Source organism: Doryrhamphus excisus, linkage group LG14, assembly GCF_037039965.1.
Source record: "Doryrhamphus excisus strain RoL-2023G ecotype Guam linkage group LG14, RoL_Dexc_Guam_v1.1, whole genome shotgun sequence".
NCBI lineage: Eukaryota > Metazoa > Chordata > Actinopteri > Syngnathiformes > Syngnathidae > Doryrhamphus > Doryrhamphus excisus.
The window spans coordinates 1,925,549-1,936,835 of record NC_136370.1 but is presented as its reverse complement, the minus strand read 5'-3'; the positions used below and the strand labels follow the sequence as shown (position 1 = coordinate 1,936,835).

General features: G+C 40.9%; 2 protein-coding genes across 2 annotated transcripts; one reads left to right on the top strand and one right to left on the bottom strand.

Annotated features, from left to right (window-relative positions):
* The first annotated feature begins 200 nt into the window (after window positions 1-200).
* Window positions 201-8,016, top strand: dapp1 (dual adaptor of phosphotyrosine and 3-phosphoinositides). Its single transcript, XM_058078680.2, has 9 exons — window positions 201-394; window positions 2,320-2,442; window positions 2,610-2,743; window positions 3,576-3,706; window positions 5,631-5,678; window positions 5,753-5,815; window positions 5,896-5,981; window positions 6,335-6,422; window positions 6,569-8,016. Exons 1-9 carry the CDS (start codon window positions 201-203, stop codon window positions 6,590-6,592), a joined length of 891 nt encoding a protein of 296 aa, XP_057934663.2. The 3' UTR covers window positions 6,593-8,016.
* lamtor3 (late endosomal/lysosomal adaptor, MAPK and MTOR activator 3) lies at window positions 7,340-11,120 on the bottom strand. The gene is made up of 7 exons (XM_078796255.1): window positions 11,014-11,120; window positions 10,729-10,781; window positions 10,477-10,511; window positions 9,980-10,038; window positions 9,322-9,455; window positions 7,710-7,773; window positions 7,340-7,626 (listed from the first exon to the last, which is right to left on the bottom strand). The coding sequence occupies exons 2-7, from the start codon at window positions 10,735-10,737 to the stop codon at window positions 7,553-7,555; spliced, it is 375 nt and encodes a 124-aa protein (XP_078652381.1). The 5' UTR covers window positions 10,738-10,781; window positions 11,014-11,120; the 3' UTR covers window positions 7,340-7,552.
* Window positions 11,121-11,287: the final 167 nt, after the last annotated feature.

Sequence of the window (11,287 nt, the reverse complement as noted above, 5' to 3'; positions counted from 1 at the left end):
TCATATTGAAATATCATAGAAGTTCAAAGGTCAATTGGGAAATAAAGTCCTAATTATGAGACGGACATTTACTTTGAAGAGTCTAAATATTTAAAAAATATTAAGAAATGGGGCTGCACGGTGGTCGAGTGGTTGGCAGGGATGAAACCAGAAGTACATAACGTTTGCACTTCTGGTTCATCTGGCCTATTTACCTTTTCATGACTGGACTGACTTCCTGTTCAAAGTACTTCCTGTTAGGCGTGCCTTCTTGGTTTCACTTCTGTATGCCGACAGGCCTGCAAATAGTGACTCATCAGCAGACGCTTTTACAGTGTGTGGATCTTCTCGGCGGGATGAGTTTCTCCAGTCGTGCGTCCTCCGAGGAAATGAGCGATGAGCTGGAGACTTTGGGGTAAGGACTGGGATTCTAACTTCACTTTAGATCTCTAGCATGTCCACCAAAATACATCTGGATATGAGGGCCAGAGTGTCACGCCGCGTCACGCTAACTCATGCCGACTCACACCTAGTGGCTTGGGTAGAATACTACATCCTAACATTACAGTAACATTACTGACACCTAGTGGCCAGTGTAGAATACTACATCCTAACAGTACAGTAACATTACTGACACCTAGCGGCCAGTGTAGAATACTACATCCTAACATTACAGTAACATTACTGACACCTAGCGGCCAGTGTAGAATACTACATCCTAACATTACAGTAACATTACTGACACCTAGCGGCCAGTGTAGAATACTACATCCTAACATTACAGTAATATTACTGACACCTAGCGGCCAGTGTAGAATACTACATCCTAACATTACAGTAATATTACTGACACCTAGCGGCCAGTGTAGAATACTACATCCTAACATTACAGTAACATTACTGACACCTAGTGGTGAGACTAGAATACTACATCCTAACATTACAGTAACATTACTGACACCTAGTGGTGAGACTAGAATACTACATCCTAACATTACAGTAACATTACTGACACCTAGTGGTGAGACTAGAATACTACATCCTAACATTACAGTAATATTACTGACACCTAGCGGCCAGTGTAGAATACTACATCCTAACATTACAGTAATATTACTGACACCTAGTGGTGAGACTAGAATACTACATCCTAACATTACAGTAACATTACTGACACCTAGTGGTGAGACTAGAATACTACATCCTAACATTACAGTAATATTACTGACACCTAGCGGCCAGTGTAGAATACTACATCCTAACATTACAGTAATATTACTGACACCTCGTGGTGAGACTAGAATACTACATCCTAACATTACAGTAACATTACTGACACCTAGCGGCCAGTGTAGAATACTACATCCTAACATTACTGTAATATTACTGACACATAGCGGCCAGTGTAGAATACTACATCCTAACATTACAGTAATATTACTGACACCTAGCGGCCAGTGTAGAATACTACATCCTAACATTTCAGTAATATTACTGACACCTAGTGATGCTGTAGAATACTACATCCTAACATTACAGTAATATTACTGACACCTAGTGATGCTGTAGAATACTACATCCTAACATTACAGTATTACTGACACCTAGTGATGCTGTAGAATACTACATCCTAACATTACAGTAATATTACTGACACCTAGTGATGCTGTAGAATACTACATCCTAATATTACAGTAACATTACTGACACCTAGCGGCCAGTGTAGAATACTACATCCTAACATTACAGTAACATTACTGACACCTAGCGGCCAGTGTAGAATACTACATCCTAACATTACAGTAACATTACTGACACCTAGCGGCCAGTGTAGAATACTACATCCTAATATTACAGTAACATTACTGACACCTAGCGGCCAGTGTGTAATACTACATCCTAACATTATATTGTATTTTGTTCATTTAGCCATGTTTATGCTTGGAAATGCTTAACTTGTGCTTAAATATGGATATTATACGTGTCATATATATTCAACCATGAAACGGTATGATTTCATAATACATATTTTGAAGTTGTGATAAATTGAAGAAACAAAATTCCAACTGCAAAGCGGCGAGGGATTGCTGTTTGTTGGTGGGAAGCTCCTGAACAGGAAGTCACCGTGTCCTTGTGTCAAAGCTTTGGAATGTTAGCGTTGTGTTGTTGTTGAGGTTCTGGTTCTCGTTCTATCCATACCATGTGTCCACCTACAAATCATGTTCGTCGGCCATGTTGATGAGGTGTTGTGATACAAACGAGTGGACCAACTCAAGCGGGTCCCGCTGTAGCACCAAGAACTGAAAGCGTCCAAGTCCTAATATCTCCACATGTCTCCAGGTGGTACCACTATGACCTGTCCCGTCACGCCGCTGAGGCGCTCCTCTTGTCCAATGGGAGCGATGGAAGCTACCTCCTGAGAAACAGCAACGAAGGCCCTGGCTGCTTCGCCTTGTCTGTCAGGTCGGTCTTAGTCTCGGTTCCGAATTGAAGGGAGGGGCTTGTGGGCGGTTCCCTTCCTCAGCATGTAACTATGTCAAAGTGGACGCAATCCACTGAAGCACTAAAACCGCCATCTTGGTGTTGTTCAATTACTCAACCACTGTTTCCTGTTTCCAACCATTCCGCAGGGCAAAGGAGTCGGTCAAGCATTATCACGTGACCCGCAGAGACCACGCCTATGTGTTTGGCTTCAGCACATTTGCAACGCTTCCGGACTTTATCAGCCACTTTGCCAATAAGCCGCTGGTTGGGAGTGAAACGGGTAAACACAAACGGCCTATTCGTTCATGTTCTTACCACGTTCTCAAACGGCTTCCTAGAACCGTCCTTAACAGCCAATCTAAGAGGAAGTGAAAGTCTCAGTGGGACCGCAGAGTGAAAAAAATGCTACGTATAACTATTAGGGGCGTCACGACAACGCACGAGATTATAAAGTCCGTCTCATGAGAACAGGGCAGCCAGAAGCCAATCAGACTAAACTATGGTTATCGATACTATGAATGACAATACGTAATATGCAAGTGTCAGGACTCAAACTGCCCATTTGGGCTTTACACGCACAGTAAACCTTGCAATGCACGCTACCCCGGTGTCAGCGAGTACATGCGGCTATTTTTACCATCGGAGTCGAACAGCCGCCGTGTTAATGTCCAAGCCAAAGCTGTATTCATTCTACATTTGATCAAACATACTTAATATTTGTCAGATCAAAACACCCAATGGTTCTATTTGCTCAATGGCACTATACAAGCACGGGTGATCACGGTGGACGTTAGATGCTAATGCTCCAAGGTTAACAGCAGAAATGAAATTGAGCAATGAAAGAGTAAGACAGGAAGTGTTTTTTGCAAGAGTGGAGCTCCACCTCCAATTGTGGAAACTTGAACCCTTCCTGACGAATACCGATGATGCTTACTAGTGGAGATTCGAACCGGAGGCCAGAAGGCTGGGCTGGTATAATGTCAAGTATAATATACATCATGTACTTCATATACGTCATTTGTAGGCTTAGGCAAAGTACAAGCAAGTCATTGAAGCAGTCACATGATACTTCCTCGTATGTTTGATGCTCTCCTGTAACCTCCTGATGCCAGGAACCCTCCTGGTCCTGAAGAGTCCGTACCCGTGGAGAGTGGAAGAGCCATCCATCTATGAGTCCGTGCGGGTTCACACGGCGCTGCAGACGGGCCGCACGGAAAACGACCTTGTAGCGACTGCCCCTGCGGTACGACCCCGAAGCCTGTTTGCATGGAAACGTCTGCTCTGGGAATAACTAGTCCAACTATTCCAACTAGTTTAACTATTCCAACTAGTTTAACTAGTCCAACTAGTTTAACTATTCAAACTAGTTTAACTATTCAAACTAGTTTAACTAGTCCAACTAGTTTAACTATTCAAACTAGTTTAACTATTCAAACTAGTTTAACTAGTCCAACTATTATAACCAGTCCACCTAGTCTAACTATTCCACCTAGTCTAACTATTCCAACTAGTCTAACTAGTTTTAGTCCAGCTATTCTATCTAGTCCAGCTATTCTAACTAGTCCAACTAGTCTAACTATTCCAACTAGTTTAACTAATCCAACTAGTCTAACTATTCCAACTAGTTTAACTAGTCCAACTATTCCAACTAGTCTAACTAGTCCAGCTATTCTAACTATTCCAACTAGTCTAACTAGTCCAACTATTCCAACTAGTTTAACTAGTCCAACTAGTTTAACTAGTCCAACTATTCCAACTCGTTTAGCTAGTCCAACTAGTCTAACTATTCCAACTAGTCCAGCTAGTTTAACTAGTCCAGCTATTCTAACTATTCCAGCTATTCCAACTAGTCTAACTACTTTAACTAGTCCAACTATTCCAACGAGTTTAACTAGTCCAACTATTCCAACGAGTTTAACTAGTCCAACTATTCCAACTAGTTTAACTAGTCCAACTATTCTAACCAGTCCAACTATTCTAACTATTCCAACTAGTCTAACTAGTCCAACTAGTTTTAGTCCAGCTAGTTTAACTAGTCGAGCTATTCTAACTAGTCCAACTAGTCTCACAAATCTAACTAGTCTAACTATTCAAACTAGTCCAACTAGTTTACCTAATCCAACTATTCTAACTAGCCCAGCTAGTTTAACTAGTCCAACGAGTCTAACTATTCCAACTAGTCTAACTACTTTAACTAGTCCAACTAGTCTAACTATTCCAAGTAGTTTAACTATTCCAACTAGTCTAACTATTCCAACTAGTCTAACTATTCCAATTAGTTTAACTAGTCTAACTATTCCAATTAGTTTAACTAGTCTAACTATTCCAATTAGTTTAACTAGTCTAACTATTCCAACTAGTCCAAGTAGTTTAACTAGTCCAACTATTCCAACTAGTCTAACTATTCCAACTAGTTTAACTAGTCTAACTATTCCAACTAGTCCAAGTAGTTTAACTAGTCCAACTATTCCAACTAGTCTAACTGTTCCAACTAGTTTAACTAGTCTAACTATTCCAACTAGTTTAACTAGTCCAACTATTCTAACTAGCCCAGCTAGTTTAACTAGTCCAGCTAGTTTAACTAGTCCGAGTCTAACTATTCCAACTAGTCTAACTACTTTAACTATTCCAACTAGTCTAACTATTCCAACTAGTCTAACTAGTCTAACTATTCCAACTAGTCTAAGTATTGTAACTCCTGGGTGCTTCCGTGGTCATGAAGGGTTTGATATGAATTCAATGTGCTGATTCCCACAAGTTCCCACACGACACCAATTGGGACTGAACTGAATAGAAAAGCCCTAAACTAAGTTCTTGGTGCCGATTTAATTTTCCAGGAATTTCCATCATTTTTTTATTTTGTCCACGGATGTTCTCCCTACTGTGAGCGGTGCACTGAATGGGAACGACGGGTCGGCGATGATGCAAGTGATTGATTGGTCGATACTTTTGACGTGAAATGATTTGATGCTTTTGCTTCTGCTTTGTTAGCATAGCAATCCGTCCATCCGTCAGTTGGTAAGTAGTAATCGGTGGTGTAGTGGTTCATGTAACGGACTCTCCAGACCGTCGACGAGGGAAACGGCAAACACAAAGAAGAGCCAAAGAAAAGGCTGGTGAAACCGAGAACTGGACTGACCCGTTTATGTCAATGGTTGTGTTTTTAGCTAGGTACAAAAGAAGGATACCTCCTGAAACAAGGGGCTATTGTGAAGGTAGGAACCTACTCAAGCTTGTCTTGTACTGCAACAGTTCTACGTGTAGTGGAATCCTTCTTTATGATCTGCAGAGCTGGAAGCAAAGATGGTTCACACTAAGCCGATACGAACTGAAATACTTCAAAGACCAAATGGTGAGTTTTTGTCCACCACTGGTTGGTGAACTGGTTCCAGTCCTGCTGGAGGTGTAAGTTGTAGTCTCTGTCTCTTGCAGTACGAGGATCCGATTCGGACCCAGGACCTGAAGGCGTGCTCTGCCGTTCAGTTTGACTACTCTCAGCAAAGGATCAACTGTTTCTGGTAAAGATGGATTTGTTGTGTATTTCACTTCCCATTGCAGCCACATATGTCATTTACGGTGTTTGTGAAATGGGAAGTGAAAAGATGAACAGAAGGAAACAGGTGGGGATGGGGGGGGGGGGGGGGGGGGGTGCAGTGGTTTCCGCCCCTTTGCTTAACATGTCCGCTTGGCACCGGCATGCTAGTTCCTCCCCCAAATAAATACATGATAAATTCATACACATAAAGTATACATTTGGAATAACTTTATGAATGTAAAACTATAAAAATGGGTTTTGTCTTTATGAAAGTAATTTTGGTTAGAGTCGGATTAATGACGCTAACCAAGGTATCATCTTGCTATCACCTTCCAGTCTGGTGTTTCCTGAGAGGACGTTTTATCTCTGTGCAAAGACTGGCGTGGAGGCAGATGAGTGGATCAAGATCCTCAGATGGAAGTTGGTGAGCTCTTTTATGGCGCATCTTTCTGTAAAACTACAGTTTTGGACAGTGTAAAAAAGGGGGTCCCTTGAGCAATGTTTGACCTCCGACTAACAGACTGCAAACATGTCCACACGATCCCTTTCACCATCCCTGCTTTATCCTAGTCCCAGGCACACAAAGGCCAATGACTGAAAGCCCATCACTGCTCTGCACCCAAGAACCGTCCGCATTGAAAAGTTCCCACGTGATACCGAATATGAACCCATGGAACAAGTCCGGGCCGCATCAAGTATTCAACTGGAAGTATCCATCCTCTAAATGAGGGGGGGCTTTTGTGGTGTCAAATGCCTTGTCGTTGAAATACAATGGAGTGGAGCTTCCGCCAGCCAACGGCAGTCGTTAGCGTTCCGTTGGAGATTGAACGATGATCACGGACTGTGTGAAGCCAAGATGTCCGTGCCTCGTTTATTTCTTAGAGGCTAAATTATTTCTTCGTTTATGAAGGGATCAAAGGACAACATGGGGGAGGACTTTCCAAACAGTACAGCAAGACATTGGGAGAGCCAGCATCACTGGGACTGTTTCTGACTTCCCAGCATGCCTTGCAGCACTTGTTTTGTAAAACTGCTAAAATTATGTTTCGAGTGAACAAAGTCTGTTATTGTACTTCAAATGTGTTGTGTCCATTCCATTTTACCGATAGTCATCCCTCGCCACTTTGCAGTTATTATTAAACCATTGCTGTTTTGTGCTTGGCTATGGCTGGTCGTTATCGTTATCACAAATTGTCGTTTGTGATTGGAGATAGTGTTCTGTCTACTCACTTCCACTAGGGCCTTGTGTTTCAGACCGTTTCTCTTCTGTCTTCTTCTTCCTTCACTTGCTTCCACCAGCGATTGTACACGGATACCTTAATACAAGCAGATTAGATTTGGTAATGAAATCAAACTTTTATTACTTGCATTCACACATAAAACCTGTTTTCCCCAACATAGAGTAGAAGAACAATGATGCAGGTGAGGGGTTCGAGCAGGTTTCCCCACAAGATACATCAACAAACCAAAAGGAAGGGAATCCGTGAGTATGGGGACACTTTGACAGAAGGTTCCACTGTAGTCTCCTGAAGGCTTCAAATAGTTGGTCAGACGTTATGTGACTTCCACAACTTGCCTCAGCTCTTCTATTAGTGGAGCCAGCTCCTTCTCCAAGCTCATGATCAGGCCTGAGGACACAGGAGACTCGTTCCAAAAGGTGCACGGAAAAGGAAGAGGAACCCAGTGAGTGGTGACCTCCGTAGATGTTTACCTGTGTTGGCATTGCTGCTGGCAATGAAGCTGATGACAAGGGGTAACCGATTGAACTGCACGATCTACATAAATGGACAGACAGATACTTTATTGATCCAGAAAGAACGTTGTAGAACGTACCACAGCAGGAGCCAATGATTGCTTCTGGCTGCCAGCTGACGCTTGTCATGTGACATCTACATCCGGGTTACTATCAAACCGACACCACTGAGTACAGATGCATGTATTGTTGTGTATAAGTGTATATATAAGTGTTATTTAGTGTCCCACGTGCTGTATGTTCATAAAGTTCATTCATAAAGTTATTCCAAATGTATACTCTGTGTATGAATTTATTATGTATTTATTTGGGTGGGACCAAATTCCCACATCCTGGTCATTATATGATACCTTGGTTAGCGTCATTAATCCGACTCTAACCAAAATTCCTTTCAGAAAGCCAAAACCAATTTTTACAGTTTTACATTCATAAATGTATTCCAAATGTATACTCTATGTGTATGAATTTATCATGTATTTATTTGGGTGGGACCAAATTCACACATCCTGGTCCATATATGATACCTTGGTTAGGGTCATTAATCCAACTCTAACCAAAATTCCTTTCAGAAAGCCAAAACCCATTTTTATAGTTTTACATTCATAAAGTTATTCCAAATGTATGCTCTGTGTATGAATTTATTATGTATTTATTTGGGTGGGGACCAAATTCCAACATCCTGGTCCATATATGATACCTTGGTTAGCGTCATTAATCCAACTCTAACCAAAATTCCTTTCAGAAAGCCAAAACCCATTTTTATAGTTTTACATTCATAAAGTTATTCCAAATGTATGCTCTGTGTATGAATTTATTATGTATTTATTTGGGTGCATGGGGACCAAATTCCAACATCCTGGTCCATATATGATACCTTGGTTAGCGTCATTAATCCAACTCTAACCAAAATGTCATAAAACCAAAACCCATTATTATAGTTTTACATTCATAAAGTTATTCCAAATGTATACTCTGTGTATGAATGTATCATGTATTTATTTGGGTGGGGACCAAATTCCCACATCCTGGTCCATATATGATACCTTGGTTAGTGTCATTAATCCAACTCTAACCAAAATTCCTTTCAGAAAGCCAAAACCCATTTTTATAGTTTTACATTCATAAAGTTATTCCAAATGTATGCTCTGTGTATGAATTTATTATGTATTTATTTGGGTGGGGACCAAATTCCAACATCCTGGTCCATATATGATACCTTGGTTAGCGTCATTAATCCAACTCTAACCAAAATTCCTTTCAGAAAGCCAAAACCCATTTTTATAGTTTTACATTCATAAAGTTATTCCAAATGTATACTCTGTGTATGAATTTATTATGTATTTATTTGGGTGGGGACCAAATTCCCACATCCTGGTCCATATATGATACCTTGGTTAGCATCATTAATCCGACTCTAACCAAAATTTCATAAAACCAAAACCCATTTTTATAGTTTTACATTCATAAAGTTATTCCAAATGTATACTTTGTGTGTGAATGTATTATGTATTCACAGGTACAAAATCCACAATCCGCAGATGTTGGACAGCAGGTAGGGTTGCTCACTGACCTGGTAGCTGTTGTAGTAGCAGATAATACTCTTGTTCTTGGACAGGCCCAGCTTGCTGCCCTGATCTGTGGCCAGGGCAAAGGTGGACAGGAAGCCCGGTCTCAGCGCGTGGACGGGAGCATTATCATTGGCAACTGCAGGATGAATACATGTACTGCATCAGTATCAACATCACACACGAGCGCACACACTACTTGTTGTGATGTGATGTGTGAAAAACTAACATAACTAATAACAATCAGGGAAACACTCAGCTTGAGTCCACAAGCTAAAGAAGAACCAAATAATCCCTGAAATTCTGCCGTTAGAGAAATATGAACGGAGCAGGAACACAACCTCCGTGCTCCTCGGACTGGCTGACTCACATCAACGTATCCCAAACCCAAAATAGGCATTGCTTGCACATTTACTTGTGACTTTGTCCGGAAACATGGGAATGGGTGATAATCAAGGACGTAAGAACCTAAGGGAGTTTGTAGACATTCATTGTGATGTTTCATACCGTGTACTCATTTTGTTGTATGTAATGGTAATGGTATTATTTCATTTGAACATGCATCAGATTACAATTGAGTGCATCATATAATCAGTTCCCAGTTCCACATGTCCAAAGATGTCCTCATCTTCTTCCGGTAGAAGATGAGGGTACCAGACTGACCTTTGATAACTGGGACTCCATCTCTGTCGGTGACCACAATGGCATGAATACCTTCAACGCTGCATGACAGCACATAGAGGACAATTTAGAAAAATGTGATCCCTTCAAGGAAAACAACTTTTGGGAATGTCGGCCATCATCCACAATCTTTATGTGAGACATGAACACGTCTTTCTCTTTTCTGTGTGTTCTGAAGATACAAAACAGGACGTACCTATTCCAAAATATGGGCAAAATACTGTAAGTATTACATGTTATCATAAATGTACCTGTTACTACATGGTCACAATATGTTAAATGTTCTTAGAGGTTTTTGGAGGTGTTTTAATAGCCATCTAATTATATATTAGAACGGACAGAAAAGAGAAAGACGTGAGTGTTCATGTCTCGCGTAAGGATTGTGAATAATACCCTTTTTTAAGTGCAGTTTTCCTTTATACAGATCTACTCCAACCTTGGACATGAAAATAAAAAGCTCTTACATCCCTCGTACACACCTTTGTAATTGTTTGTACAGGTATCTCTTCAAGTCCTGTGCAAAACAAAGAAAAACACGTCAAAATGAAGCAGAATGTCACCATAAATGTCAAAAAACACAGACCACCTTTAGATGTGTAGACTATTCCTGCATTGAACTAAATATATGAATGTATCTTCTACACTGATTGAAAGGCGTGATGAATTTACAACTGCAATACTAACTAAATACTTCAATAACTTAATAACTACAAATAGTAGTAAACACTCACATCCGCCATGGTGGGAAGTGTCCTCTCCGTTTCATGCAAAGTTTCTGCTGAGTCTAGGACAGTAAAGATCCATCATTGATGACAAGCAAGAAAAGAACACAACAAACAGCTGAGCTTCACAGTACGTCCATTTCTAAGGATGCTAACGTCAATGCTAACGACGTGCAAGCTAGCTAACTAGCCGTAGCCTTCTACAGTCACCTCATTTCACTTACATGTTACATACACTTTAAGTCATTTAATAACTGAAAACAAAGGTTTTAAGTAACGAGGCGCTTCAAATACCTGCTTTGTCTGAATTATTCTCGAACTTTGATTGATTTTGTACAGCAGAAGCGCAACCCGTCACGAGCACGAATCACATGACCTGCTTGTTTCTTTCCGCTCGTGGAAAGAAATTGTTGCCGAGAGTCAAGGCTGCGCGTCAAGGTGCGCATAAAGGACGCAATAGCGTATATGTACATACCTGTTAGCCCCCCTGCTTTCACTGGGAAACGAAAGCTCCTGTTTTTAGCTTTAATTTACAAAAATAATTTCCTGTTTTGACAGCCCAGCACAA

What these genes read in the sequence shown, in the direction of transcription:
- dapp1 (XM_058078680.2), top strand. Translation starts at nt 201, where the DNA reads ATGACTGGACTGACTTCCTGTTCAAAGTACTTCCTGTTAGGCGTGCCT. An exon ending in AATACTTCAAAGACCAAATG is followed by an intron (nt 5,816 to 5,895) that starts GTGAGTTTTTGT and finishes TGTCTCTTGCAG; the next exon opens with TACGAGGATCCGATTCGGAC. An exon ending in AGATCCTCAGATGGAAGTTG is followed by an intron (nt 6,423 to 6,568) that starts GTGAGCTCTTTT and finishes GCTTTATCCTAG; the next exon opens with TCCCAGGCACACAAAGGCCA.
- lamtor3 (XM_078796255.1), bottom strand. An exon ending in CTGTACAAACAATTACAAAG is followed by an intron (nt 10,039 to 10,476) that starts GTGTGTACGAGG and finishes GCTGTCATGCAG; the next exon opens with CGTTGAAGGTATTCATGCCA. An exon ending in GCTACTACAACAGCTACCAG is followed by an intron (nt 7,774 to 9,321) that starts GTCAGTGAGCAA and finishes CCATTTATGTAG; the next exon opens with ATCGTGCAGTTCAATCGGTT.